At 43.7% G+C, this 26,810-nt stretch overlaps 1 protein-coding gene across 3 annotated transcripts in view; it reads left to right on the top strand.

Moving 5' to 3' along the window:
- Window positions 1-24,363, top strand: part of AMOT (angiomotin) — a 60,794-nt gene extending 36,431 nt beyond the window's left edge. For all 3 annotated transcript variants that reach the window (XM_030967356.1, XM_030967353.1, XM_030967357.1), the window contains exons 6-13: window positions 1,031-1,123; window positions 3,656-3,801; window positions 13,183-13,332; window positions 14,840-15,030; window positions 16,876-16,998; window positions 17,640-17,872; window positions 18,632-18,856; window positions 19,833-24,363. In XM_030967356.1, coding sequence (XP_030823216.1) covers window positions 1,031-1,123; window positions 3,656-3,801; window positions 13,183-13,332; window positions 14,840-15,030; window positions 16,876-16,998; window positions 17,640-17,872; window positions 18,632-18,856; window positions 19,833-19,933 — 1,262 coding nt within the window. In that variant the 3' untranslated portion in view covers window positions 19,934-24,363. The remainder of the gene's footprint in view (window positions 1-1,030; window positions 1,124-3,655; window positions 3,802-13,182; window positions 13,333-14,839; window positions 15,031-16,875; window positions 16,999-17,639; window positions 17,873-18,631; window positions 18,857-19,832) is intronic.
- The last annotated feature ends 2,447 nt before the right edge of the window (window positions 24,364-26,810 follow it).

Here is a 26,810-nt window from a genome sequence, read left to right as displayed (position 1 = left end):
GAGACAATTTGTACAATTTGTTCAGTTTACACAAATGGAAAGAGGTTTTGCTGACTGCCTAATCCCACACCAGGCATGTTCACTTTATTTCCTGTCCAGTGACCCTTTTTGCACTGACATACAAACTGCAGAGTGTCTGTTCTTCCTGAAGGTCTTGTCATTCCTTATCAGTGTAGGCATCTGGTTTTTTGGATCTCCCTTCCTTTTCCAGAGTGAGCTGTTATTGGTGTCTGGTTCTTGCTAAGAGGCTGAGGCAGCCCCACGGCTGGCAGCAGAGTGGTGTTGAGTGGTATTTGACCTTACTGGGGGGAAAAGTTTAAGCATTAGTTTGGAAGGTGGAAATCATCTGCAATTTGAGATTTTTGAAGGTGCACAAACAGTTGTTTAAACTGGAAGTTTAATTTTTTTAAGAAAGCCTTCTGATAGTCCTGCATGCTGTCACTGCCTCGTGTCTTTTACTAAGACTCACAGAAATTGTTTTGCATCCAGGGAGTAAAGCCATGCATTTCCCAGTACTGTCCACAAAGGCCTGCATTAAATAATCTAATTCATAATAAAATACAGCATAAACATTTCATTCTAATTTTCACAGACTGATACAAGTTTCTAGCAGCTTGGAGCAGCAGAGCTGTTAATTTGTTTTTAGGGTTTTACACTATTCCCTCAAGTCAGGTAATTGGACAACAGTAATTTAATCTCCTGTTAAGATTTAGTGGAGAGTTGTAAGAGATCTTTTAATTGCATGCTGGGATTTATTTTTGTGGAAAAAATAAAGGTATAAATTGAAAAAATAAACTTCTGTGTTATAGACGTTTAAAATAATTTCTTTGGAACTTTAACCTTTTTTGTTTCATTGAGTGTATTTCTTTAAGGACATAATTAAAAACATTTCAAAAATGAGTGCCAACTTCTGATAGGCTGTAGAATTAGCAGATCCATTCCCCCAGCATCAGGAATGCCCTGAGCAGATGTAATTTAATGCTTGAAAGTTGTTAATTATTTCTTTTGCCTTTATTGAATTGTTTTGCAGAACGCATGGAGACAGCCAACAAGCAGCTGGCAGAGAAGGAGTTTGAGGGCTCTGAAGACAATCGGAAAACCATCTCTCAGCTCTTTGCACAAAGTGAGTTCCACAGCCTTTGTGGGTCACTGGAAAGCTCCAGTCACCTGGGAGGGAGGACAGTGCAGCAGGTTAACGCTCAGCACAGAAACCAGGGCAGTGGCAGCCCAAAGCTGGCAATGGAGAAAGGAGGAGGGATCCGAGAATTCCTTTTCTGTCAGTATCTAAAATCAATCTGATGGGATTTATTAGAGATATTGAAGCACAGGTAATTTTCAGTTAAACCATAAAATGAGTATTTACCCATAATTTGCATATTTTATCTATATATTTTATTCCTTGAAAGCTTTGAAATGAAACCTTCCCATGCCACCAGCAGTCCTGGCATGAGTTAAGGCCAGTAGGAGAGGAGCCTGCTAGGTCTCCTATCTCCTTCCTCTTTAATTTGCCACTGCCCTATCCTGTTGAGCAAAAATAAAGGGGATGAACACTCCTGTAGTCTGCTGGGCTGGGTGAGGGTCAGGAATTCTGTCCACAGCAGTGGATTTATCACAAGGCAAACCAAAATGACGGGTGTGAAATGCTGCTTTGCCTTTGTTCTGAAACGTCTTGAGGCTAACGGCGTCGGGCCAACTTTTCTCTCATCCCACAGTGTGCTCCACCCTTCTGACAATGCTCACTTTTCTCCAATTGTTATATAAAAAGGTAGTGCAATAAAATTGCAAAACAGAGTTTTTCTGTGGTGTAATAGACACTGCAACTACCCTGACAGATTCTGGTGTCCCTCTCTTGTGTCATCTTTAGCTTATTCCTTGTGGTTTGCCTTGCAAGTAAATGGCTGTCAGGGAGTGAATTCCAAACTCCTGGTGGTACTGGGAAGTCTGGGATTTTATTCTCTCCTTCTGCTGGTGGACACTGAGGTTCATAGGCGCACCCAGAAATTGGGGAGGTCAAAGCTGTGTGGCCTCTCCTTTTGGCTGAACATGGAAGCCACAGTCCTGCATTTAATCAGTCCCAGTATTTCTAGGGGTGCTGCAGGCACTTGTCAAGTGAAGCAGTTCTCATTTGGAGAAAAGTGTGCAACAAAACCTCCAAAAGCCTCTCTGCAAGCATTTGCAGATTAACAAACAGCCTGGTAGCACTGACTGATACCTGCTGGCACAATGCCACCCTGTCTCAATGCAGCTCAGTCTCTGCAGTACAGTGTAATGTGCTCACACTGGCAGCAACTCATTCCTGGATGGAGGAGAGGAGAAATGCTGGGAAAAGATGGGCAAAAAAAACCCCATCATGTGATGACATTTGTCCTTATGTCCTGGCCTGGCCCTGGGCTGGCTCATGGTTTGCTCTGCAGAGCTCTGGGTGCTGTTGGTGGACAGATTTGTTTTGCAACCTGTGTGTGGGCTGTGTTGGATCCCTGGCAGAAGGGAATCTTTAGCTGCTCTGTGTTGCTAAAGCTTTGCTCCTGGCTCTTTGCTGGCAGAAGAAAGGGAGTAATTGTGGTCCTGTAAATATAGTTATGCACATGCTTGCACAAATGGGCCTGTGTGCTCCATAGGCAGTCTGTCCTAACACCCAGCACCTCGTTCCTGTTTTTCAAGCCTTCCACTCCTTGTCCTCATTCCTTTGTCGTGGGATATTGGTTTCTGGAATGCAGTTTCTCTGGTGTCATCAGTGCTGGGTGTAGATCACTCCAGGCAGTATTCTGTGGTTGTGTATGCAGCAAGTGGGTTAATGTTATCTTTGGAGCTTGGTTGGCTTGAGCTGGGAATGGCAACGTACACAGAGGACATCAGCCCTGTGTTGTGGCTTTGCCTTACACCCTTTGTGATAATTTCTCCAGTCTCCAATTATTTTTATCCTATCTATGTTTTTATGAAGGCAGTGCCCTGTTCCTGCAACACTCAGCATTGCTGCTCCAGCTCTTCCTGGAGAGCAGCAGAAAAGGATGAGCTGCTGTGTTTGGGGTGGCAGGTCTGCTCTGGGAAGGGACAGAACAGATGTATGTGCCTCACTTCTGGCCTAGGGAGTCATTTTTACAGGCAGTAGAGGAAGACTGAGGAGTTCTTGCTGCTGATTTGTTTTCTGACTCCTCTGAAGATATTGCTGGGGGTTCCTCTGAGAAAGGACAGAAGGCTCTTCCAGTTTGGGGGGTCAGTGTGGAAAAAAGGAACACAAGTTTTTCAGGAACACCAGTCTGCTATCTCTCTCCTCAGCCCAAGATATTAAAATTACTCAGTTTGTTATCCACTGCTGAAAGCTCAGGGGTGAGGAGGTGCCAAGTTTCACTAACCATCTGTATAATCACAGCAAATTACCTGAGTAACTGTACTGAGCGATGCACCTTCTCTTCCTTCTCACTATCTTTGTGGCACATTGTTGCTTGAAGGTACCATACTTGTTTTTCAGGATTACAGGTCCTTCTCTTCCTTGAAAGCCATGTCCTCTTCTTTTCCCTCTTAGCACTAGATTTGCATTCTCTTTCTTGTGAGAAGTCCCAGTGCAATCATCCCTTCACCTCTGGAGTGAAAGGCTCCTGAAAACTGGGCAGAGACAAGTGCTGTGCATTGATAAGTATCACTTTTTTATCCACAGACAAGGAAACACAGAGGGAAAAAGAGAAACTGGAAATAGAGCTGGCTGCTGCCCGCTCCACCAACGAGGACCAGCGGAGACACATCGAGATCCGAGACCAGGCCCTGAACAACGCTCAGGCCAAGGTGGTGAAACTGGAGGAGGAGGTAAGAATGCTGAGAGAGAGGAGTCAGGGTAGCTTGTGTGCCAGCAAAAGTGGCTGTGGGAATGAGTTTGTCTTGTGGAAGTTATAAGGAAATCTGTTTTCTTCAAAGCTGTTTCTATCAGTTTAGCTTTGTGTTGACTAGCTAAACAGATAAGCCACAAATCTCTATTTCCCTGGAAATGCTTTTGTCTAAGCAGCCATATTTTGTTTTCTTTTTGTTTTAACTTGTAAAAGTGGGCTGGAAGTGGAATCTCAGCCCTGGAAACCTGCTGGACTTGGCAGAAATTCAGATCTGGCTGGACTTTCAAGTAATATCAGATGAATGTGGCTTGTCCCTTTGCCAGGTGTGGGGACAGTGCAGATCACCGTGTGTGCCCAGCATTTGTAATAAGCTGGGCATGACCTTTGTTGTTTTCTCTGCCTTTCCTCCCAAGAAGGAGTAATACATTTGAGCTGTTTAGCTGGGCAGCTTTCACAGCAGTTGCTTTTGCAGCCTTGTCCCTGCCACTCATGGCTCTCACCTTTGTCCCTTCTGCGTCACGGTGTCCGTCCTTTCCTCCCACCTTCTGCTTTCCTCTCAAAGGCCCCATTTCCCACTCCAGCCTCTGCTTCCTTTACTCCTACTCTTCCTCCATGGAGAGTCTCAGGAGGAAATCTCCTGACCAAGCACACTTCCTCACTGCAGATTTGTTCTCCAACCCTGCCATCTCCCTGGCTACCAGCACTCAGCTGGGCACTGTGCCTATGTCCACCTGAATTTTGCTGCTTTCAGAGACATTCCTCAAACCCTCCCCTTGTCTGCTTTAGTTCTCTCTCCCTTCAGGATTCCATTGTGCCAACAGAGGAGGAATGATCAAATACTAGAATATCCTCCTCTCCCAGGTACAGGCGTAGCTCATTTCTGAGTTTTAGCCTTCTCTTCTCTGAGCTCTGGATTTGCCTTAATAGCCCTCCCCTGAACCTTCCTGTGTCTCTCCCTGGTGTCCTTAATTTTTGCCCTTCCTTTAATCACTTCATGGAAGCCTTCCCTCAGTCCCTCTGGATCTCCCCTGGACCTGCTCTGCTCATTCAGGATGTTCTTGTGGGTTTATCTGCTGTCATAACCTCTTTTAGCCTGCCATGGCTGACTTGCACTCACTCAGGGGACAGGGAGCATTGGGTTGTTACCTTATGGTAATCTACATCTGACATGGCTCTCTTTAGGTCTCAAACTATTTTTTCATTGATTCTGCAATGTATTGGAGTTCTTTGGCTTTCATTCAAATTTCAGCACCTTATTTAAAAGTCTGATGGGTCACTAACTCTGAGTACATGGGACATCCTTGTGTTTCCCTGGAAAATGCTTGGAGTCAGTGTGGATGAGGTGCTCTGATCAGCTGGGCCAGCACACACAGCACTTGGCTGGGTTGAACTTCTGTGTAGGCACTCTTTCTGGCTCCCTCACAGTAAAGTTGAAGCCTTGAGGGGTAATAATAATAATAATAACGTTTAATGTTTTATTTTCAAAAGGCTGCTCTTGTTTCACTAGAAGAATTGGGTTCAGTGCTGTGGCAGAGTATTTCTGCCTAGGTAGAATAGTGAAATAGGTAAGTCACTCTGGGCAAAATTGCATGATAGCTTAAAGAGCACACAGAGGCTGATCCAGGGTGAAGTGATCTGCATGAGGGCTTGTGGTCACAGGCATCCAACCTTTGCTCGAATCCCAGGGTGTGCAGGAAGTACCACCCTTCCTGCTGTAGATAAATATGGAAGTGTCTCAGTGAGGGAGCAGGAATTAACTCTGCTTTTTCCTAGAGGTGAGAGAGAATAAAGGGAAACAAATGGTAAAGAGTCACTTTTGCAGGTTTCCCAAATCACTTTTTAATGAAATACTTAGGATTACAACGCATTTGTTGCCTCATTAGTGTTGAACTGTGGAAAGTTCTCCAATCCCCAGGCTGTTTGGTAATTCCCAAAGGCAGCCAAGGAGCTGCTCAGAGCTCAGGGCACCTTTAGAAGAGGCTGGGAACACCATTCTGAGTTAGTGGCATTGAGTGGCCAAGAGATATGAACAATTAGTGGGTTATTTCTTTATTCTGGCCAGGTTAATCTGAGTGACTAGTCCCTGTAAGTGTCAGGAATTTCCAAACTGGTCCTGCAGCAGAGGGTGGAGTTTCTTAGGCTCAGGTTTGGCAGCTACTCTGGCTCAAGGCCTGAGGGATATTTAGGTTGTTGCCTCCTGTAATGTAAGTTTTCACCTTTTCTTTTTACCCTTTGCATTTTGACTTCCTATTGAGCAGAGTAACATTGCCTTGTGTGCACCAGATCCTTTATAAAGGAATATTTCCATTCTAGGGAGAGCTATAAGCCATATATGACTGTAACTGATTTTAAATGTTGCATTGGAATTGGAGTTTAGGTTCTTTTCAAAACCCTTGGCTTGAATTGCCAGTCTGGACAAAATCTGTAAAATTATACACTTGTCTACACCTGTGGAGCTTTGAGGGTTTTTATATATAACTGGATTTCAGCATCCAAGTTAAAAAAAGAGGAGAGATAATGGGATGTTGAATGTGATGGAGAAAGGAGTGACCTTGGAGATACTGAAGTGCAGTGTGAAGCAGTTGGATGCAAAAGTAGACATTCACAGAATGCTTCTCCTGTTAGCAGGGGTGAAATGGCTCTTCAAATTTAGAACAAGCTGCCATTAAAGTTTTTGATAGTGTGGGGTTTATTTCTGCAAAGTGCAAAATAGGGTGAGTGATCATAAATATTTAAAGCAAACTTAAATGTGTCTACGAACAGAATTGTTAAGTATGTATATGTTTTATATATAATGTTTAAACTTTACTACTTCTCTACTCTCCATAAAGATACACAGTTATTAACCCCTATTTTCACTTCTCTATTTTTGTTCTTCCCTTTAATAAATGTTCCACAGTTTTGCATAAATCAGTAGCTTACTAAAATTGTTTCTAGTGAAGCATTGGTCTGTGGTTTCTGAAATCAAAACTTCAGATTGTTTTCATTACATGTAATACATTTGACATAAATTGAACATATTTGAGGTAAAATGTATTTTGGCTTAAAAATGCATATCACAGTCAGAAAGAGTTAGTGATAATATTTGGAGCTAAAGCAATGAAAAATTCTAATTTTGGAGCATTTGTGAGGGTCTCAAGTGGGATGGCAGCAGGGTTGTGGCTGCTCCCACAGGATTTAACCCAATCTGCTCACATCCACCTTGACAGCCTGGAGCAGCTAAGCTGGGCTTTGCTTTGGGCCAGGGCCAGAACTGCTGGCTTTGCAGAAAGGACCATCCTGACCCACCTGACTCTGAGTAAATGCTGACTTACTGCCAGTCCTTACCAGACTTGGAATGTTGCAGGAGGGAGATTAATGCCAAATACTTTATCTAACCACAACTGCTGAGTGCAGAGGCTACAAGTGCTACTGGTTTTACTTTTTTTTCCCCTCAAATTGGTCATTTCTGCTTACCCTATTTAATTTATACCAGGGAAGACCACATTTCAACTTACGAAAAGTTTGTGGGTTTTTATAGTAGTGTAACTTGTACTCCTTTGCTCCACTCCTTCACAAATCACTTTTTTACCAAGTGCCTCAAGGAGACAGCTTTGAAGAATAATGACAAGCACCAGGAAGATAAAAATATCTCCTCTTTGCCATCCTCAGACACACACCTCGCAGTGGGAAGAGGAGACAGACCACCTCTCTAATGGGTAGAAACTGGGGGATAAAGCAGGGGACGAGTTTGAATGAAATATTTTTTCTAAAATTGCTTGTGCTCAGAAGTTCTAAGATCCTTCAGCCATCACAATTCCAAATGTAGCAGATACCAGCTGAGATAATGTGTTCATTTCTCACTGTGCTGTTGTGCAGAGAAAAAATGCTCTATTTCTGATAACACTGAGGGTTCTGTCTGTGGGGAAGTGCAAAAATATATTTCCAATGACATCTATTGTACTTTTTATGCTGTGCCTGAGATACTTTCAGAACACAGCCCTGGCTTGTAGGGAGGAGACCCAAAGGAGAGCTGTCTGCTTGATGCCTGCTCTAGTTTTTTCCAGTCACTATAAAAAGATATTCCTGGTCTCCACAGCTTTGTTTCACATAGACTCTGAGAGCTACCTAATAATCCTTTCAGGAAAGAGTTACTTCTTAAAGGGACAAGTTTTGGATGGCTTGTCACTCCTGGATGGATTGGGTGAAAAACCTCCCTGTTTTCCCTGTAACTGCTTTCTCTAATGAGTTGCATTCTTGTGACAGAACTGCCTTTTTATTGCCATGTCACTGTCTCCCATGTTCTGCCTGTTAGTGATTTTCCAGCGGTGGCTTTGAGAGTCAGAACTTTATTTTAACACAAACAAACGGGGCGACGACATTGTGACATTGCCATGCCACAAGCGCTGTTCCCTAGCACGGGATAGTGTTACCAAATTGTTTCAGCAGGAATTCTTGCTGAGGCCACTGGCGCCTTGTTGGGCCTGAATTCAAACAAACTGAGGGTTCAAAGGCATCCTAGAGGGATATATTCCAACAGCAGGAGGGTGAGGTGATGTAAACGTGCTTGCTGGCTTTTTCTTTTTTTTTTAATTTTAACTACATTTCTGCCATAGCAGGCAAATTCTTGTGGGGAAACACATTTTCAGCTGCATCTGAATGGATTCAGCTTTAGGATAAACCCAGAATGTTATGAAAACACCCTGAATATATTAAACAAAGGAGTTTGAAGACATCAGAAATAGTGGGTGGGAGACAAGCAGATGCTGATGAGTGTTACCAATTTGCTGAAATAGGAGCTGTCCAAGATGAAGAGGGTAATGGCTGGGTTTGACAAAATGCCTGGGAGAATTCTGAATCAGTGCAGGAAGTTTTCTCTTCTTCCCCAGAAAAGAAAAAATAAAATCTTTGCTGAGTAACTCATCTGGAAGCAATGAATCTCTTTCCTCAAAGAAGATCCTTCCCCCTCACCTGCTGTGTCCAGGGCTGTGTTTGTCCTGCACAGGCAGCTCCAGTTGGAGGATGTTGCAGCCTCCCTTGTGCCTTGTGCCTTGACTGAAAACTCCTCATTCCTGTGTGACCCGGCTCCGTTTCCATGAACCTCTGTGTGCTCCTCAGAGCCTTCCCTCTGTAAGGTCCTGGGATCCCTGAAAGGCATTGGATGGTTTGTCAAAGCCTAAATAAATGCGGAACAGGATTTGTTTGGCTTTTAGAATGTTGTTAATTCCCTTTCTGCTGGGCAGTTGTAGTAATAGTCAAATATATCCCCTGTTTCTGAGAGGAAAACTTGTCTTTGGCCACTGATTTTAGACCATGCCAAGGGAGAGGGGAAGTTAAATGAAGCTGGAAATACTTGATCAGGCAGCCAGGGAATCTTTCAGGGATATTCCCTGCATTGCTTTGCTCTTTGTGCCCTGGATTTCTGCAGAGCCCAGGTCAGTCATGGTCATCTTTATTTTTCTTGTCCTGAGTCCTATTGCAGAATTTACATAAACTTTGTAGTAAATGGCAGCTGGAGAGTGACTGCTCCTGTTTATATTGGTTTAGTTAGAATTACAGCCTGACCTCTGATGCTTGGTTAGGACATTTTCCAAAGCAGTCAGAGACTGACCTGGAGATGATACGGACATTATTGAAATTGTGCTGTAGGAAATGCTGGGAGTGGATACAGTCATCCTGCTGTGCTTCCAGACATGCACTGAGGTTATTTGAGATCTTACATCATAAATAGGTGTTAAAATAAAGATATTCTCATTAGCAAAATGCTCTGCATTTTCAGAGCACCCTTGGAGGCAAAGCAGTTATGATACATTAAGCGAACATGAGCTTGCTTCTTAGTTAAATGCTGTACCATCAAAAGGAAAATTACTATCTTGTCAAATTTATTTAAAATTACATCCCAAAGGGTGTGACTGCATCCTTGTAAAGCTTCAGGAATGAACTCTTATCTGGAGCACGTGTTCTCTGCAAGGCCTGATGCAGAGGAGAGAATTCCTGTGTCCTTTGATGCCATCCCTGCCCTGGTAGATGTTGCCGTGGCCCTTGGCACTGAGCAGCCAATTTTGGTTCTTTGCTGGGAGAGGGAGGGTGGGGAATCCATGGCAAATGACCAAGAACAAGCCTCAGCTCGCTGCCTTTTTTCCTTCTTCCCATCTTAGTTATGTCTTCAGCACCTTGGCAATACTCAGAAAATTGTTTCCAATTCCTGTCTTAGGAAAACAAGATCATACTCTTGATTTCTGGTAATGAAATCCCTCTGTGCTTGGAAGAATCATTCCTGATCCTCTCTACAATGAGAGTTAGGTCCAGTCAGAGAGATCAAAACAAAAAATATATAAATTTAGATTTCCCTTCTAGCACTTCTGGAGAATCCTGGTTTACAGAAAAGTAAATTTTTCTCACAAATACTTGCAGTAGCAGAGTGGCAGAGCTGGAAATGAATGAGAGTGCCAGAATATGCAGTGACTTAACTGAGGGCAGCAAGTGCATGAAATGAGATTATCTTATAGAGAAAGGATAATTCTGACAAAAGACATTAGGAAAGTTGAGTTGTCTGGAGCACATCCCATGCCTTTAAAGCTTACTGAGCACCTGAGTTCCAAAAACCTAAAATTATTTGAAAAATTTGTGAATTAATTCCGGTTTTAAGCTGTTGAAAAGAATACACACACCAGCCCTAAATCTTCCAACATTCCTAATTCTTCCTGACGCTGGAAGATGAAGTACATCTTGTGAAGGGAGAAAAAAAATGTTGTCTTTCTGCAAAGCCACTGAACAAGCTGTGCCTGTACGCTGGGGCTGGTGCCTGAGTCAGGCATGTGCAGGCAGTGCTGGGAGCTTGGGCAACAGCTTGTGTTGCAACTTTTCACCTGCAGGTTTGGCTGATGGGAGAACGTTCAAAGTGGATGTTTCAGTGGAATTTCTGCGTCCTAATTCTGCTTTTTGGCTGGGCTCTTGGTATTCTTTGAATGCAGGCCAGAGTGTTAATCCACACTTATGCATACTCAGGTTTGTTAATTGCGAAACTATAAAATGTTGTTGGTTGCTGCTTTTGCAGGATTTTACCTGTGTGTTAAAAAACTGCTCAGGAATTGAAATGCTTGGTAGTGGGTAATGAGAACAAATGTCCATCACCTCATCCTTAACTTCTTTATAAAGAAGAGAGAGGGAGGAGAGCTGGTTTTGAAGGGATTATTTTTCAGCTCAATGTATGGTATTTCACTGCTAGTGAGTTTATCAAGTTGCTTCTCACTCTTGTCCAGGTCAAAACCCAAGATACTGAGTGCTCTCCATTTCTGGGTTCTGCTGCTGACCCTATATTTATCACTTTTGGCTACTTTGAGCTGCTGTTAATCTAAGTTTAAAACTGGTGCATTAATCCACACTTCAGTGGAGTCTGACAAACTTCAAATTGGTGTTATCAAGTACTATTATCTGGAATAAAAAGATTTATTAAGTATAACACATTTATTGATTTTCTGCAGAGCAGCAGTGGACTATTGAGTTACATTTAAATGTTCTCATCCCTCCCATTCCAAACAAGCTTGAAATCTTGAGCAATCAAAGGATAAAAATACCTTTCTACTGTACATGCACTGGTGGGAAGTCCTTTGGCTGGATTGCTCACTGTTTGTTGTAACTTTTATTATAAAATTCTTGTTTGGGGAAAATCCTCTAAGGCAGCAACATTCACGCTGTGAGATTAGATGCCTGCTGACTTTATGGAGAGAAGAAAAGGATACTATGTCTGAGGTTAATATTGTTGGGAGATTTTTCTGTCTCTGCTCTTTGCATTGCCTGAAGGAACAGGAGTGAGAAAAGGGAAAATTTTTTAAGAAACACATGATGAGACCTTTTTGGAGCAAAGGTGTGATGTAAGAACAGCTCGTGTTGTTCAGATCAAAGTATCCTGTGTGTGCTGAAGCTGAGAGCAGATTCCTAGGGAGCACTGTCAGCATGGGGCCAGCCAGCCCTGATACTTTCCCAGAATACTTTCCGCTTCCAAGAAGGACTTCCTGAGCCAAAAGTGGTGTCTTTTGTCTTTAATATCCCTCAGTGGACGTTTCTTCCATCAAGCTGTAGAGCAGCTCTTTGAACTCACATAAGGGAGTCTGTGTTTTGCATTGTGGTGCTTGTCTAGAGCTTTGGCTCTGACTGTTGGGAAAAGTTGCCTTCTTCCTGCTATTTTTGTATTTCAGGGTTTATGACAATTAGAGCTACAAAAGCAGTGCCCCAGATTTGCTGCACAGGGCCAGCTAATTGCAATTGTTAATCTTTTCCTAAACAGAAAATAATGCCCACAGGTGTGCAGTATTCCCTATATTTGAATAGAACCGGGCCCTGGATGTATTTTATTTTATTTTTAAGTAATATTTTAGTTTTTATTCTGTGTGAACTGTGGATTAATCTTGCTAAGACAGTTACTGGGGGCTCAGTGTGGTACTTTTTGTTGCTTCTTGCGAGGCAGCGTGGCAGCTTTGTTTGCAGGATGAACAGTGGAGGAGGATGGAAGGGCAGTGCAGGAACAGAGCAGGACCTCTCAGGCCAAGAAGAATGTCCAGACTCCTGGATAAACCTGGCATAGGGAGAGCCTGGGCCATGGCTGGTGTGTGCTTTGATCCTATTATTTTATTGTGTTTGGAAAGCAATGGGATGCTACAAATTTTGATTCAGTTTCTGCTTAATCTTGTAAAAATGCTGCCAGCAATTTTCAATATTGCACTGAGAGTGTTCCCAACTTGGAGATCAGCTCTAAACACTGCTGCAGTTACCTTGGAAACGTGTGTCAAGTCACTCAAACTCTGTTTCAGTCCCTGGTGCCCTTTCTAGTCCATTGCTGCTCTCAAACATTTGCCACAGATAATTTCTTCTGTTTCCCCATCGTTACCATGGGGTCATTGAGGACAAAAAGGACAAAAACACCCAGCAGGAAAGCAGAGCTGGGACAGAGCTGGAACATCCTGAGTGGCCAGGCCAGAGCAGGAGGCCAGGGCCCATTGACAGCATGGTCTGTCATGAATCATGGTATGGTTTGGGCTGGAAGGGACCTTCAAGATCATCCAATTCCAACCCTCTGCCACAGGGACACCTTCCACTATCCCAGGCTGCTCCAAGTCCTCTCCTGCCTGGCCTTGGACATCCAAGGGCAGCCACAGCTGCTCTTGTGGCAGGGCCTCAAGCCCTCACAGGGGAGAATTCCTCCCAACATCCCCTCTAAGCCTGCCCTCTGGCCATGTGAAGCCATCCCCACTGTCCTGTCTCTCTCCTGTGGGCTTCCTTCAGGTGCTGGAAGTCACCTGGACATCTTCCCAGCTGGTGGCAAAGCCCAAAGTTCCCTCGCTCATTCCCATTGTTTATGCTGCCTTCTCTTGCTTTGTTTCAGCTGAAGAAGAAGCAGGTCTATGTTGAGAAGGTGGAGAAGATGCAGCAGGCCTTGGTTCAGCTGCAGGCAGCGTGTGAGAAGAGGGAGCAGCTGGAGCACCGGCTGCGCACCCGGCTGGAGAGGGAGCTGGAATCTCTCCGCATGCAGCAGGTACCCCGGCCCTGCTGGGCTCCTGGATTGCACCCTGCCCACACACAGGAGAAAGGCACTGCATCTTTTATCTTGGGTTCTTAAAAAACTTCTTTTTCACTAGTTAGATTCATGGATTTCCTGGCTATTGTATTGCTTTTACCTGATTTAATTCTGTTACAACCAGAGAATTTAGATAAGGAGCAATAGAGGATCCATTCTGTGACAAGATCAGAAATAGCCTCATAGCTACATGCTGCTGTACCTTTAAATACCATGGTTATGTTATTTGGAATTATTTAAAAATTCTTGTTCACAGTTTGTGATTTTACATAAAATTAATTAACAACTGGCCTGAAAAGAGGTCCTTCAAAAACCTTTTGAATTTAAAAAAGCACACAAGACTAAACTAGCAAAGCCAATTCTATAAATGCAGTTGATGGTAATAGATGGGAGTTTCATATAGATTGTATTGCAGTATTATTGAGAGTCTTTTTTCAGTGAAAAGAATGAATGAGAAGTAGATTGTGCAGATGTGTTAAGAATTGCATTAACTTTAGCCTATGTTAAATACAGATGAACTGTCAGGTGTCTGAATTTTACTGGAAAGAGGATGCAGGCCTGTGTTCTAAATCATTTATTTTCAGCTTGCTTTTATCCCCTAACTTCCATCTCTGCATAGAAATAGATATTTAAATCTTGGGGTTTTGTGTAGGTTTTAGTAGGAGTTACAGTGATTTGCTAAACTTTTCTGTTACACTTTTGGAAGATCAGGTATTCTAAACCCCACAACTTTTTACGTTGAGCCTGAGTCAACACAAAAAATTCCTTTCCTGTCATGGTTAAAAATTCTGAGCTCAGCATAAAATAGTTAGTCTGCCCTATTCCTATTCCTTTAAACTATTTATTTTATTTTTTTAAGTCAAATGTCTTGCTAATCCCATATGAGAGTTCCATATAAAACTGCAAGTTTTATTCATTGAACTATTATCTGAGCAAATTTCCATGTGTCCTTACTTTAAAAGGGAACACTGCCTGCCTTCCAAATCTTGCTTTAGAACTGAATTAATTCAGTCCCCAGCTATACATTGATCATATTAATTTAGTAATCAAATGCTTTAAAATATTTTGGATGTGTTTTTTGGAAGGGATGATACTAGTCAGTGCCTTGCTGAACACTTGGGAGTCAGTCTGTGTTACATCAGGCATTATGGAAGGACTCGGCACATCACATCTCTATAGCACAGTCCAGCTCTGGGATGCATATTTGGGACTTTGGAAAGGCCCAAATATACATCTTTGGGAAAAAAGATACTTTTGGGACAAAAAGGCCTTGGGAGGATTATTTTGCATCTCAGGTATTTTCTTGTTAGCCTGTCCAACACAGCATATATCACTGCATTTCCCTCTGGGGGGTTCTTGTGTCAAACCAGTGACAAAAAGCAAACCAGCCAACCCTGAGCCTTACACAGCTGCATCCTGAAACTCCTGTTTTTGTTTGCTTTGTTCTCTTCCTCCTGGGGATCAGCGTCAGGGCACATCTCAGGCTGCCAATGTCTCTGAGTACAACGCCACAGCACTGATGGAGCTCCTGCGTGAGAAGGAGGAGAGGATCCTTGCTCTGGAAGCTGACATGACCAAGTGGGAACAGAAATACCTGGAGGAAAGTGTGATGAGACAGTTTGCTTTGGATGCAGCTGCGACTGTGGCTGCTCAGAGGTAAATGAGACTTTTCACAGGACTGGGATTTTTTTCTTTTTCCATTTGAATGTCATATTTCCCACCCAGGAATGTTGTCATGCCATCCTCCTGTGATTGCTCATTCTGTGGTCTGAACAGCTCATCAGAACTCTGCAAGCAAATGGAGCTTGGCTGCTCTTCCTGGGAGCCGTGCAATTGCCAGCAATTAGAAATGTTTTTCCAGGGGAAGATTCCTCCACATGCAGGATCCATTTTCCAGACTAGAATTGTTCTGAGCCATTCCTAGATGCTGTTGATTCTAAGGAGAAGAGGCTTGGGGTTTTTATTTTTAAAACAGGAATCAGTCCTTGCTGAAGTCATGTGAGATGGGGTGAGCTTGGTGATTCACATCATTCACCCTGAATGGCTTCCTTGTTCTCCAGAATGTTTTTGCAAATTACTTTGTGGTATTGTCTGGTTACTAACCAGAAGCATCTACTAGGAAATTCTGCTCAAAACATTCTGCTGTGTATGGAAAGCACTGCTTGTGGGGGTGGGAAGGGTGTCTGAAATTTGGTAACAAGCTCCCATTCCAAGACAACTGTACAGAAACACTTATTATGGCTGTGAATAGGCCAAGTCCCTCAGCTGGTTGGTTAAACAAGAGCTGTTACTGGAGTGCAACTCCTTAGCATTAGGCCTTGCTTGCATGTAATTTCATTGCTCACTAGTCTATGGTTCTGGACAGCAGATTTTCTTGTAGATTGTTTCATGAGCCAAATCCAGATAGGGATGTTATCACAACTGGCTTCCCAGTTTGTAAGATCACACTGGAATTACAGGGGTGAAGCTGCAGATCTGCTGTGTTAGTGTTTAAAGACTTATCTTATCTTGCTCCAGAAGAAAGCTGTTATTTTAGGGTATTGATGCTTCTTGTGCACTGTTTTCCACCTCCCCAGAGAGTCCCTGAAGGCTCCAGCTGCTGCTTGTGCTCAGAGGCCATGCTATATTTTCAGCATGGGCTGATAAGTTGGGGCCTGGTCTATTGTTTATCATGGACTGGGAGGGGATGTGTTAGGCCTGCTCAGGTTTCACTAAATGAACAAGAATGTTGTCCAGTCAGGAAAGAGCCTCTGCTTTTCCATTTCCATCTAGATTCCACTAATTCCAGTGGCAACCTCATCTACACTGTCCAGATTTCTTTCCCTTTCCTTTCAACAGTGGAAGCTGGCATCCCTGGGGAAGCTGAGGTTGCAGGAAGGATGCTTTAGAGGCAGGAACTGGGTCAGGTTGGGTTTCTTTGGTGAATGATCTTCTCATGCCCTGCCACATTCACAAGCAGAATGAAATATTCATTATTTGGTTAGTGGACTGACCAACTATCACAGTGTTAACATTAGGCTTTATATAGAATCAGTCTGAAACTCTTTTCACCTTATTCCAGATTATTTGGACCTAGCTGCTTAAGATTGCTTAAGAAACTTCCATGCCTTGTTCCCTTTGATATTCACATCCCCTGTATGATACAGTTGGACGGGGAAGGGAAAAAGCTTTTAATCTGAAGTTGAAGAAAAGTGCCTGGTGTTCCTTTCCCCTCCTTATGTCCTTGGGTTTGCCTCCCTGATCACTTCAGAGTAGTGCAGTGACTCAGTTTAGGTGAGGCACTGTCCTAAAATGGACAGGAGGTTGTTGTAATGATCTCCATGTTTTTGTAATCCCTCTTCACTAGGACAGAAATGAAGTTAGGAGGTGGATTTTTGAAAGACACTGAGCTTAAACTCAAAAATTTGAGCAGTACTTTTGTGCTGCTGGGGGCAAAGCAGCAAACTTAGCAGGTGTTTCATGTGCTGTCAGGTCCTTCATGTGCTGTGCTGCTTGTTGCAGGGACACCACGGTGATCAACCACTCGCCCAACCCCAGCTACGACACCTCCCTGGAAGCTCGAATCCAGAAGGAGGAGGAGGAGATCCTGCTGGCCAACAGGAGATGTCTCGACATGGAGGGAAGGTGAAGTGCACTTTGGTCCTGTCTGGCTTCTTTGGGACAGGGATTTGAGATGACGTCTGCCTGGGTAGACGCCTCAGAACCAGAAATTCTTGTGTCTTCACCAGCAGCAGCCATGTCAAATGCCAGACACTCATTTGGCCAAGGAAGTATAAACACAGCAATCCAAAACCTGTCTTGATACTGAGGGCTAATGCAAAAAAAGTCTTGTCTTAGATTTTTTTGCATTTAGCTTCTTCCTCTTCTCTCTTCAGGGCATCTTCATCAGAACCCAGGCTCCAGCCACCCCTTAAGAGGCTCATAGAGCTGTTTTCCCTGGGGTTAGGCCCCCAGTGCAGACTCCCCAAAATGTGTTAATTCTTTCTGTTGGTCTCATGTCCTGCTGATTATTCTCAGGTTTGTTTCAGAGCTCTTTCCATGGCTGTTTAGAGCAGTTTCCAGTAGCCAGAGGGGGCTGGGTGTATCCCACTCTCTCACATGATCTGCTCTCTGGGCCAGAGAGCAGCCAGTGCCCAGGACAATCTCCTGGCATCCTCCCTCCACCTCTCCAAGTGCCTAAGGGAGCCCTAATCACAGCCATGGGGACACTGAGGCCTCAATCCAGGGAGATGGGAGACAAACTGTTCTTTTTCTTTGCCCCAAAGGATTAAGACCCTGCATGCCCAGATCATCGAGAAGGATGCCATGATCAAAGTGCTGCAGCAGCGCTCCCGCAAGGAGCCCGGCAAGACAGAGCAGCTCTCCTCCATGAGACCTGCCAAGTCCCTCATGTCCATCTCCAACGCTGGCTCAGGCTTGCTGTCCCACTCCTCAACCCTGAGCAGCACCCCCATCCTGGAGGAGAAGAGGGAGGACAAGAGCTGGAAGGGCAGCCTGGGTAATTTTCAGTGGCAATTCTGATTCAGAGCCAGTGCTTGGAGGGGAGGCAGGGGCAGCACAGGAGGGTGTGTTGGACAGATAGAGCAGCTGGCCTGGCCTGCAGTAAAGCTGTAGGATGGGACACATTTGAAATAGCTGCTTATTTCAATCACTTCTGGGAAATAGTGACTTCTGATATTCAGGCTCTGCCATTAAATATGTAAGCCTTTATTCCCAGTTTGCCACCTGACTTTAGGGATGTCTGGGATACAGTTTTCAGGGTTCCCAAGCACTTGCTTGGGTATTACAGCTGGATGATGGTGTAAAGTCTCTTTGAACTGGAGCAGAGATTTTAATCAGGATTTCCATCCTGTAGTGTTGTGCCTGAACCAACATGACTCCTATCTGGAATGGCTCAACAGCATTGTTCTGAGAAATGGAATTATAACAAAGCAAATCCCAGGTGATTTTTTTTCCCTGGGAGAACTTAGGCCCAGAACTGAGAGTAAAAACCCCTGAAATGTAAATGAGGACCTGTGGCAGGTGATTTCAGAGAGTGCAGATTAGTGCCCAGCTGCAAGCAGCAACATGGGGACACTGCTATTGCTCAGGTACTTCAGCACCCAGGGGAGGAAGGTGCTGTGCAAAGGCAAACCAGTGCTGCCTCCTGAGGGAGGGAGCACTTTCCAGGTCCTGCAGCAATCAGTGCAGAGTGGTGCAGAGCTGATACCAGTTATTTTTCTGTGACTGTGACATTTCCTTCCCTTTCCCCATACAGGTGTTCTGCTGGGAACAGAATATCGCTCTGAATCCATCCCCTCCACCCCCTCTCCTGTCCTGCCCTCCACACCACTGCTGTCAGCCCACTCCAAGACAGGCAGCAGAGACTGCAGCACCCAGACAGACAGGGGCAATGAGCAGGGCAAAGCTGCTCCTTCCCCTGCAGCTCCCACCCCAGCACGACTCCCCAGCACCAACCTGAGCTACAGTGCAGAGAAAACAGGTAACAGAGCTCAGCCCCTGTGCCAGGGGCACCCTGCCACCCACTGACCATCTCTGGGGCAGCCCTGACCTCCCTTCCTCCCTCCAGGCAAAGTGGGGTTAGTTTTTGTGAGGACAGGTGTGGATGAGTGGTCTCAAACACACTGAAGGAATAAAAGAAAAGCCTGAGGAGTGGCAGCATAAGCAGGGGCACACTGGGCAGGGAGGTGCAGCAGGATTTGAGATTTGAGAACAGGGAGATGCAAATCCCTGGGCAGTCTCTGAGTCAGTGTCTGCTCTGAAGTAAGTTGTGGGTAGGATGTGGGGTTTAAACACATGGAAATTGACTGTTCAAAGTGGCTGTTGCATTGAGGGGGCATCCAAAGCCAGGTGGACTCAGAGAGGGGGAGGGAGAAGGAGGAGAGGGGAGCTATCACAATAAAGCTGTCATGGTACCATCCCAGTCACAGGAGCAACTTCAGCCTTGGAGATCCAGTTGACAGTGACTGTCCCAGGAGCTGAATTTGCTTCCCACAGAGCTCCCAGCTGGCAGGAGCTGCTCATTTTCCAGCCCACTCTGCCAAATCAATGCAGATTACACAACCTTCCCTCTTCTCCTTACAGACACATTACAATGCTGTTGTTCTTCATGGCAGAGAGTGTTTGGCTGGGCTCTGCCTCCTGCCCATGCTGTGCTGTTTAATGGGTATTGAGGGAGAACAGGTCTGGTGGTGAAAATCCACCCTGACTGCATTGGTTTACATGCAGTCACTCCAGTTTTGTGTGGATTTGTGTATCAGTGGGAGGTACCCAAAGGGAATTTGATAAAATTGCTTTATTTGTCTGGCTGCATATGTGGGAATTGAATTTTTTAAAACTAAATAAGTTATTAGCTGTCTTTGGCCAATGATACAAGATGACTTAAAATGTTAATGTCACATTTCTAACCTGATTGAAGTTACACCTTTAATTGTCTCTTGTTTTTCCTCATCACATAGATGGGCCACTCTTCCACTCCAGCACTCTTGAAAGAAAAGCCCCTGTTCAGACTGTGGGGCAGGACCTCCCAGATGGAGAGATGGTAGAATACCTCATCTGAAAGGCTGTACCAGGATCTGAGCTGGGAGAACAGTAGCAAGAAATTTTTAAAAGACATTTTTATTGGGAAAAAAAAATGTAGTACCTGAGTAATAAAAGAACACTCAGCTGTTTGCTCTTGTATATTATGTCTCAAAAGTTTGGACAGGTTAATTTATAATTTGTTCTAAATTATAAAAAACCCATAACACTTGTTCTTTGAAAGTTTCCCCCTTTATTTTTTAAATACTGGATCTGGAAACATCTGGAGAAAAAAACTAGACCTTAGGTGCACTACACGTGTTATTTCATTTCAGTGTTTTTAAAGTCTCTTAAGCAGAAGTACCTGCTCTCACAGGTGCTGATACATGTCTAGCTTGAATGTAGTGAGGTGAACTTAATGGCCTTAAAATGATCAGAACCAGGGACATGGTTGTGAGCATCACTTAATGGTGTTGGAGTACAGCTATTCTGGGGAGCTTTGACAAATCTGAGCTGTGATCAAGGGAGATTTCCCTTTCACTTCCTCTTTCCTCTCAGTGTAAGAACTCAGAGTAGGTGTTTCATATTCATAGGCTGAAAAGATGTCCATTTTCAGTGTGGTAACATTTTTTTTTTACTTCCCAAATTTCTTTTTTAATTATTTTGTTATTAAAACAAACTACTCTGGCGATTAATGTCACATTTCATATTTGTAGTTCCTTTTGCAAGATTTGCCACACTTTTATACTTAAGTACTTTTTCAATAATTTTTACAATGGATAGTAAATAATATATTGTATTCATGTTTTACATAAATTAATAAGGAGAATTTACAGGCCCAGCCCTGATCTGTTAGATCAGATTTCTGACATCATAATTCCATTGGCTTTAGTGAAACTACTTCAAATTTACCATAGCTCAAGTGGGAAGCCCTGTTATAGATGGAACAACTTAATCTACTGCATCTGTGGAGATCTTTCTCTGTAGCAGACTTTTCTATATTTCAAATACCCTTCAACTTTGTATATCCCTCCTTTCTGGAGAGACTGGATTCTTTTTCACATAGCAAAGCCTCAGAGGTAGAGCTTTAAAGAGAAGCTCTGTGTAAAGGTTCAGATGGCAGATTCTCTCCTTTCAAAACACTTCTTTAATTCATCTGAGTGGAGAGAGCAGTTGAAAGAAAGTCCCAGAGGCATTACAGAAAAAAGTGACATATTTAAGTCATGAGGTTCACTTCCAGATTTCTGGGAACTAGCACAGATGCAGCAGTGCTTTGGTTACAGAAACTATAAGGAGATATTAAGACCAATAGAAGTACGTGAGTATTTTTTTTTTTTTTGTTACTGTCTTTGCATTTTATTAAAACACTTCAATATTAATTTCTGTTAAAACCTACTCTTTTTTTGTACTTGAAAATTAAAATATTTCATTAGCCAGTGGTCACACACTGGGAACCTGGCTAGTTTCAGCTTTCTGTTCAGCATTGGAGTAGCAAAATTTTCGTTACAGATCATTTCACCCCAGAAATAAGGAAATCCAGCAATTAATTATCACAGAGTTAGTGAATGCCTTTAATTCCTGTTTGACCCTACTGCTGTGGTGTTCAAATGAAATGGCCTCACCAGCCCACCAGGGATCACAGGAGCTCCACAGTGGGAGGGCAGAGGAGGTGCCTCTCTCTGCACAGGTGGTGCCTAAAGCTCAGCTCTGAGCTTTCCTTCTGATAATAATCACTTCAAATCCAAGGAAAACATTTCCCACTATTTCTGGCAGCTTTGCTGCTGGTTAGGGATCTTCAGGCCATACTCCCAGTCCTGCAGAAGGCAGAGGTGGCCAAGGGTGGGTTGGGAGATGCTGTAGCCAGGCACAAACCTCTTCCATCATCCAGGCACTGCCAGGCTCTGTCTGTCCTGTGGGACAATGTCTGTCCTGACAGCTCCAGACCTCCCTTCCCTCTGAGCCATTCCCCACTCTTTTCCAGGCACTCTGTCCACCACCACTTCATTCTCATCCCTGAGAATGTCTGCTTTTATTTCTCTTGGTTTAATTCCATCACAATTTATGAAGTAATGCCCACCCTGGGTGATTTGATTTCTCTTCCTCCTCCACAGTTGTTGAAAATTCAGCTTTTCTCATTAGCTCAAGGTGTCCACCTTTCTGACATTTCAGCATAAGCATCTGTATTATATTTTGTGAATTTGGCTTAAAATGAGCAAGGGAAATCAAATGCCATTTGAGGTGGGGAGAACTGTTTGAATGCTTTTCCTTTAGAGTCAGGAAAAGTAATATTCCATTGTTACAAATACATTTCAGCATCTGGAAAGAAGTTTTAGGACTGTAGGGTTCTAAATAAACAGTTACAACTCTCTTGATTCACATAAATTCTAAAATGTCTGGGAAAATTTGGATATTTTACAGATAAAACCTCTTTCAGAAAACTGATTTTCCCCAGTCAGTATTGGCTGTTCAGGTGAAAATAATTGGTTTATCCTCCCTGCAGCTCACTGTTTTCAAGTGGAGTGCCACTGCATTTTATTTTTACAAATCAAAAAGGACATGATAGCTTTTTGTGAATAAAATACAGCAACTATCTCCTCCAGAAATGGAAGCCAGGCTGTCTCTGACAGCCTGAACCATCAGGATTGCAGGGGCCTTGGCAGTTCCTTACCCATTGAAGTAATTTTGGAAGATGATGCAGTTTCACACTGCTTAGGTCGGGCTCTTTGCCCTATTTTGTAATTTCAATTTCTTCCAAAAAAGCAAAACCCCAAAACTTTGCTGTGGAAGCTGGAGGTTGTTTTCTTGGGAGCCATCAGGAATGTATTCTTCCCCTGGAGCTTCCTCAGAGCCATCCTGATGTGAATGTAAACGAGCTGCTTGCTTTGAGGAAGATGTGTACTATAGTCTTCAGTCTCTGTACAGATTTTTATTTTGTTTTTAAAACAGAACCTGCTTTAAGGAGACAAACTGCACACCTAGTTCCTTTGCCTTCTGTAGAGCTTATTTCTAGTAGAAAGTGATTTTTAACAATGATTGCAACAACCTTGGCAAACCAAAATTTTAGACTAAGAGTTTTTCTTAAACTCGGGTATTAGAAGCAGAATTGTAGCTTTTATAAAGAAAGCCACATATTCTTTGTAGAGCAAAACAAGAAAATGAAGTTTAGTTATTTTTCCTTTTTCTTTTCACTGCTTACAGAAAGGCCAAACTCCCAGGTCCTTCCCTTGGGCAGTTCCTTTGTGGTTTCACTGCTTGGGAGACTGCCTGAGATCCAGAGACTTTTGTTCCACCTGGCCCAAGGTTCTTATTAAATTAAACAGCTCCTACCTGCAGCTCCTGAGGGGTTAGAGCAGGGATTTAATGTCTGGGGACTCAAGGGGACGTGTGAGGAGTCTGCAGCGGGACACTGAGGTCACCACGTGTGCTGGGCTGAAGTTCTGCCCCTGTGGGCTGTGCTGGAAGCTGAGCATGGCCTTTGCTGTGGTTTTTGGGGCTGCCTGACTTGGGGGACACTCTCAGAGTTTTATCCAGGCCCATTTCCAAGGCCACCTCCTGCTCCAGGGGCCAGCAGTGTGTGGGACACGTGTGACACCCCCAGACCAAGGCTCTGCACACCAGGCAAACCCAAATTCACACCAGACAAACCCAAACCCGGAGTGCCCAGGGCAGGAGCAGCCTGGGGTAGCTGAGTTTCCCCTCCCTGGGGCTGGCACAGCTTATCCTGGATTCACCCTGCTGCCCTGGCTGTGCTCTGTGCCAGGGGCTGGGGAGGGGGGGAAGGGTCTCTTTTCATGTATTTGTATAGGAACTCTTTTGTAAAAGTTAGTGGTTTTATGTCTAGGAAGTAAAAAGACATTGTAAAATGTAATTGTACTGTATTTATGAAGAAAATACATTTCTTTTCAAAAAGATCTTCTTCTAAGTTGGTTTTAGAGTTTGGTTTCCACCACCATCATCTTGCAGGGTTTTTGGGGGGCAAATAGCTTTGAGCAGTTTCCCTCCCAGCAGGGTTGTGGTCTAACAGGGGCCCAGTCAGCTGCTTCTCTTTAGGACCCAAAATATCAAAGCATGAATTAAAATACTAAAGTTTACCATTTCACAACCATAGACAGTATGTCAAGAGAATGATCTTTCCTATATAAATCTATATTGAAGTGAATCACGTGGTTTATTTTTTCCCCTTTATTTAAACCATCCAAGTTTATTTTGTAATTTGTGACTGGGCTGTTTTGTAATTCAGCTGTTGAAACAGCCCTTAAGTCTTCGAAGGTTTATGGCAGCTTTAATTCTAGAAAGAAAACAAAATAGTCCGTGTAAATATGCACTAAGAAGTCTTGTAAATGTTGTGTATCCATGTATTTTTAAAGAATGGACCCTGTGTTTTCAGCTTTTTTCCACTGATTTTCTTGTTTTGCAGTAAATTTGTTTGGTATGAGAAACTTATGGAATATAAAACAAAAACAATCGTCACCTTCCCTCCTCCTCACTACTGCTTGGCCTCTGTCTTTGGGTTTTCAACTCCTAATGGGAGACTTTACACGATAAAGTCATTGTCATTCCAGACTGTTCCCTTAAGCATCCCGAATTATTTTTCCCTCTGGCCGTCCCTGCAGCTGCCCACAGCTCACACCTTTTAACAGCAGATTAGCAGCACTTTGAGCTGCGGTGAGAGCCACCTCTCCTTTGATGCCCGGTCCCTTTTCCAGACATCTGAGGCCGTCAGCACACGAGCAGCCTTCAGCCCTGTGAGTATTTCCCACATCGCAGCCTGCACTAGACCCTTGTGCCTTTTGTTCCTGTATTCTTGGTGCATTTTGCTGCCTCCTAATTTATCTCTCCCTTCTCCCGGTGCTGTCGGAGGGAAGGAGCAGGGATTACTGCGAAACTGCTTGAAAGTTGTCAGCCTTGATGCAATTTCACTGTTGACTTTTGAGTTTGATCTTAACATAGCTGTCACCTCCCCTGCTGTAATAAATACCAGCCTGACAAATCCTGGGGCCAGTGGTCAGCTCAGCACATCCATCCCCTCCACTCTCAGGCCTTTTGATGTTGTTTCTATAAATCTCTCTGGAGTGCCAGAGCAGAAACAAGAGGACAAAAAAAAAAAAACCACAAAAAAAACCAAACCCAAGAAACTCAAAACAAAAATCCCCAAAACAACAAAAGAAACAAAAACAACAAAAAACCAACAACCACAAAAACAAACAAACAAACAAACAAAACCACCCAAACCAAATCAAACCAAACAAAAAAAAAACCAACCAAACAAACAAACAAAAAAAACCCCAACCAACAAACAACAAACCAAAAACCCCAACCAGGCCAGACAAACCCCCCCAGCTCCAGGAGCTGGCTAATAGCTGCTTTATTTAATAACACAAGTGGGGCCCATCTGCACAGGGGCGTGAGAGGAGTAGTTGGGCATTTCACAAGCCCATGTGGGCAGCAAAGATCCAACCCCTGCTCTGTGGGGAGCAGCCAGGAGCCATGCAGGGAGGATTTGGGATTTCACTGGGATTCCACGTGCCCTCACCTTTCCTGCTGTCCTGCCCTTAAACCCCTCCCAGAGGCCATCCCTGTCCTGCTGCTGCATCTGCTGAACACCTGCATGGCAAAGGCACCTCCTTCAATCCCATTATCTGCTACTCAGCCTGCCAAGAGTTGGGGCTTAAAAGGGAATAAAAATGAAAAGGCTGCTGGTTTAGGTTTGGTTGGTTGAGGGTTTTTTTCCCCCTCTCAGCTGGCTCCAGCCTTTAGGTGAAAAAGCTCCTTTGCTCCAAATCCTCACTAAGTGTAGTGGTTGATTCCACGCCAGCCCCATGGGTGGGAGGAGGGAGTTAGAAGCTAAAACAGTGCACAGTGAGTACAGCACATTCCCAAGGGCTGCATTATTCTATTTATTGTAAAGTCTTGCCTGTTATTGCTGTTAAACACCTCCAGAGAAAAGCAAAATTCCATAATGCCACAGGACCTTTCCCAGCAACAACTCTGTGCCTCCCCTTCCTGCTCCCCAAGGCAAAATTGGAGCATTTTATGCATTTTGGAGCATTTATCTGAATTCTGTAAGGAAGAATAATATAAAATGGCAGCAAAACACTGGCCCTGTAAAGGTGCTTTTACAGTGCTATTTATGAACAGTGACGTTGGAATGAGATAATCTTCACTTTGTATTGTGGAGGTAAATAGGAGAGGAAAATCATCATTGATGCCTTGCCAGAAGGGGCACTAATCTTTTAAATATAAGGCTTTTATATATATATATATATATGTATATATATATACACACACATAAATACATGCAATTTATAAAAACTGGTAATTTTGAGAACCTAATTGTACCTGATGAAATTTTCTTTTCCTCCCTAGTCATGTTTTTCAGACATAATTGAGTGGGTTTGGAACTTCATTGTGTCTCTATGCTTCTGTTTCCTGTTGCTGCATTTCAAAACTCAAAAATAAGAAAGAACCCCTCCTGTCTGCAGCTTTTCAGTTCTTTATTTCAGTATTTTGAGTGTATTTTGGTTGCTCTTCCTTTGCTGGTCACCCCAAAGGACAGGATGATGCCTGGGTCATGTTCATTCACAGCCACAATATCCCTGTCTGCAGGGATCCATCCCCTTTGGCAGGAGGAAAATCCCTGTCCTGTCCTCCTGTGGGAACCATCAGCACTTCCCTGCTGGAGCACCCAGCCCTCCAGCACCTAAAAGAGACCAAAAGAGCTGGAGAGGTGTGACAGTGTTCACAGGGGTCCGAGGATGAGGGAAGAGACGAGGATCTGACTCCATGTTTCAAAGGCTGATTTATTATTTTATGATATATATTATATTAAAACTATACTAAAAGAATAGAATAAAGGATTTCATCAGAAGGCTAGCTAAGAATAGAAAAAGAAAGAATGATAACAAAAGCTTGTGTAT

The sequence above is a fragment of the Camarhynchus parvulus genome, chromosome 4A (assembly GCF_901933205.1).
Source record: "Camarhynchus parvulus chromosome 4A, STF_HiC, whole genome shotgun sequence".
NCBI lineage: Eukaryota > Metazoa > Chordata > Aves > Passeriformes > Thraupidae > Camarhynchus > Camarhynchus parvulus.
Note: the sequence above shows the minus strand (reverse complement) of the source record. Positions and strands in the feature narration are given on the sequence as shown.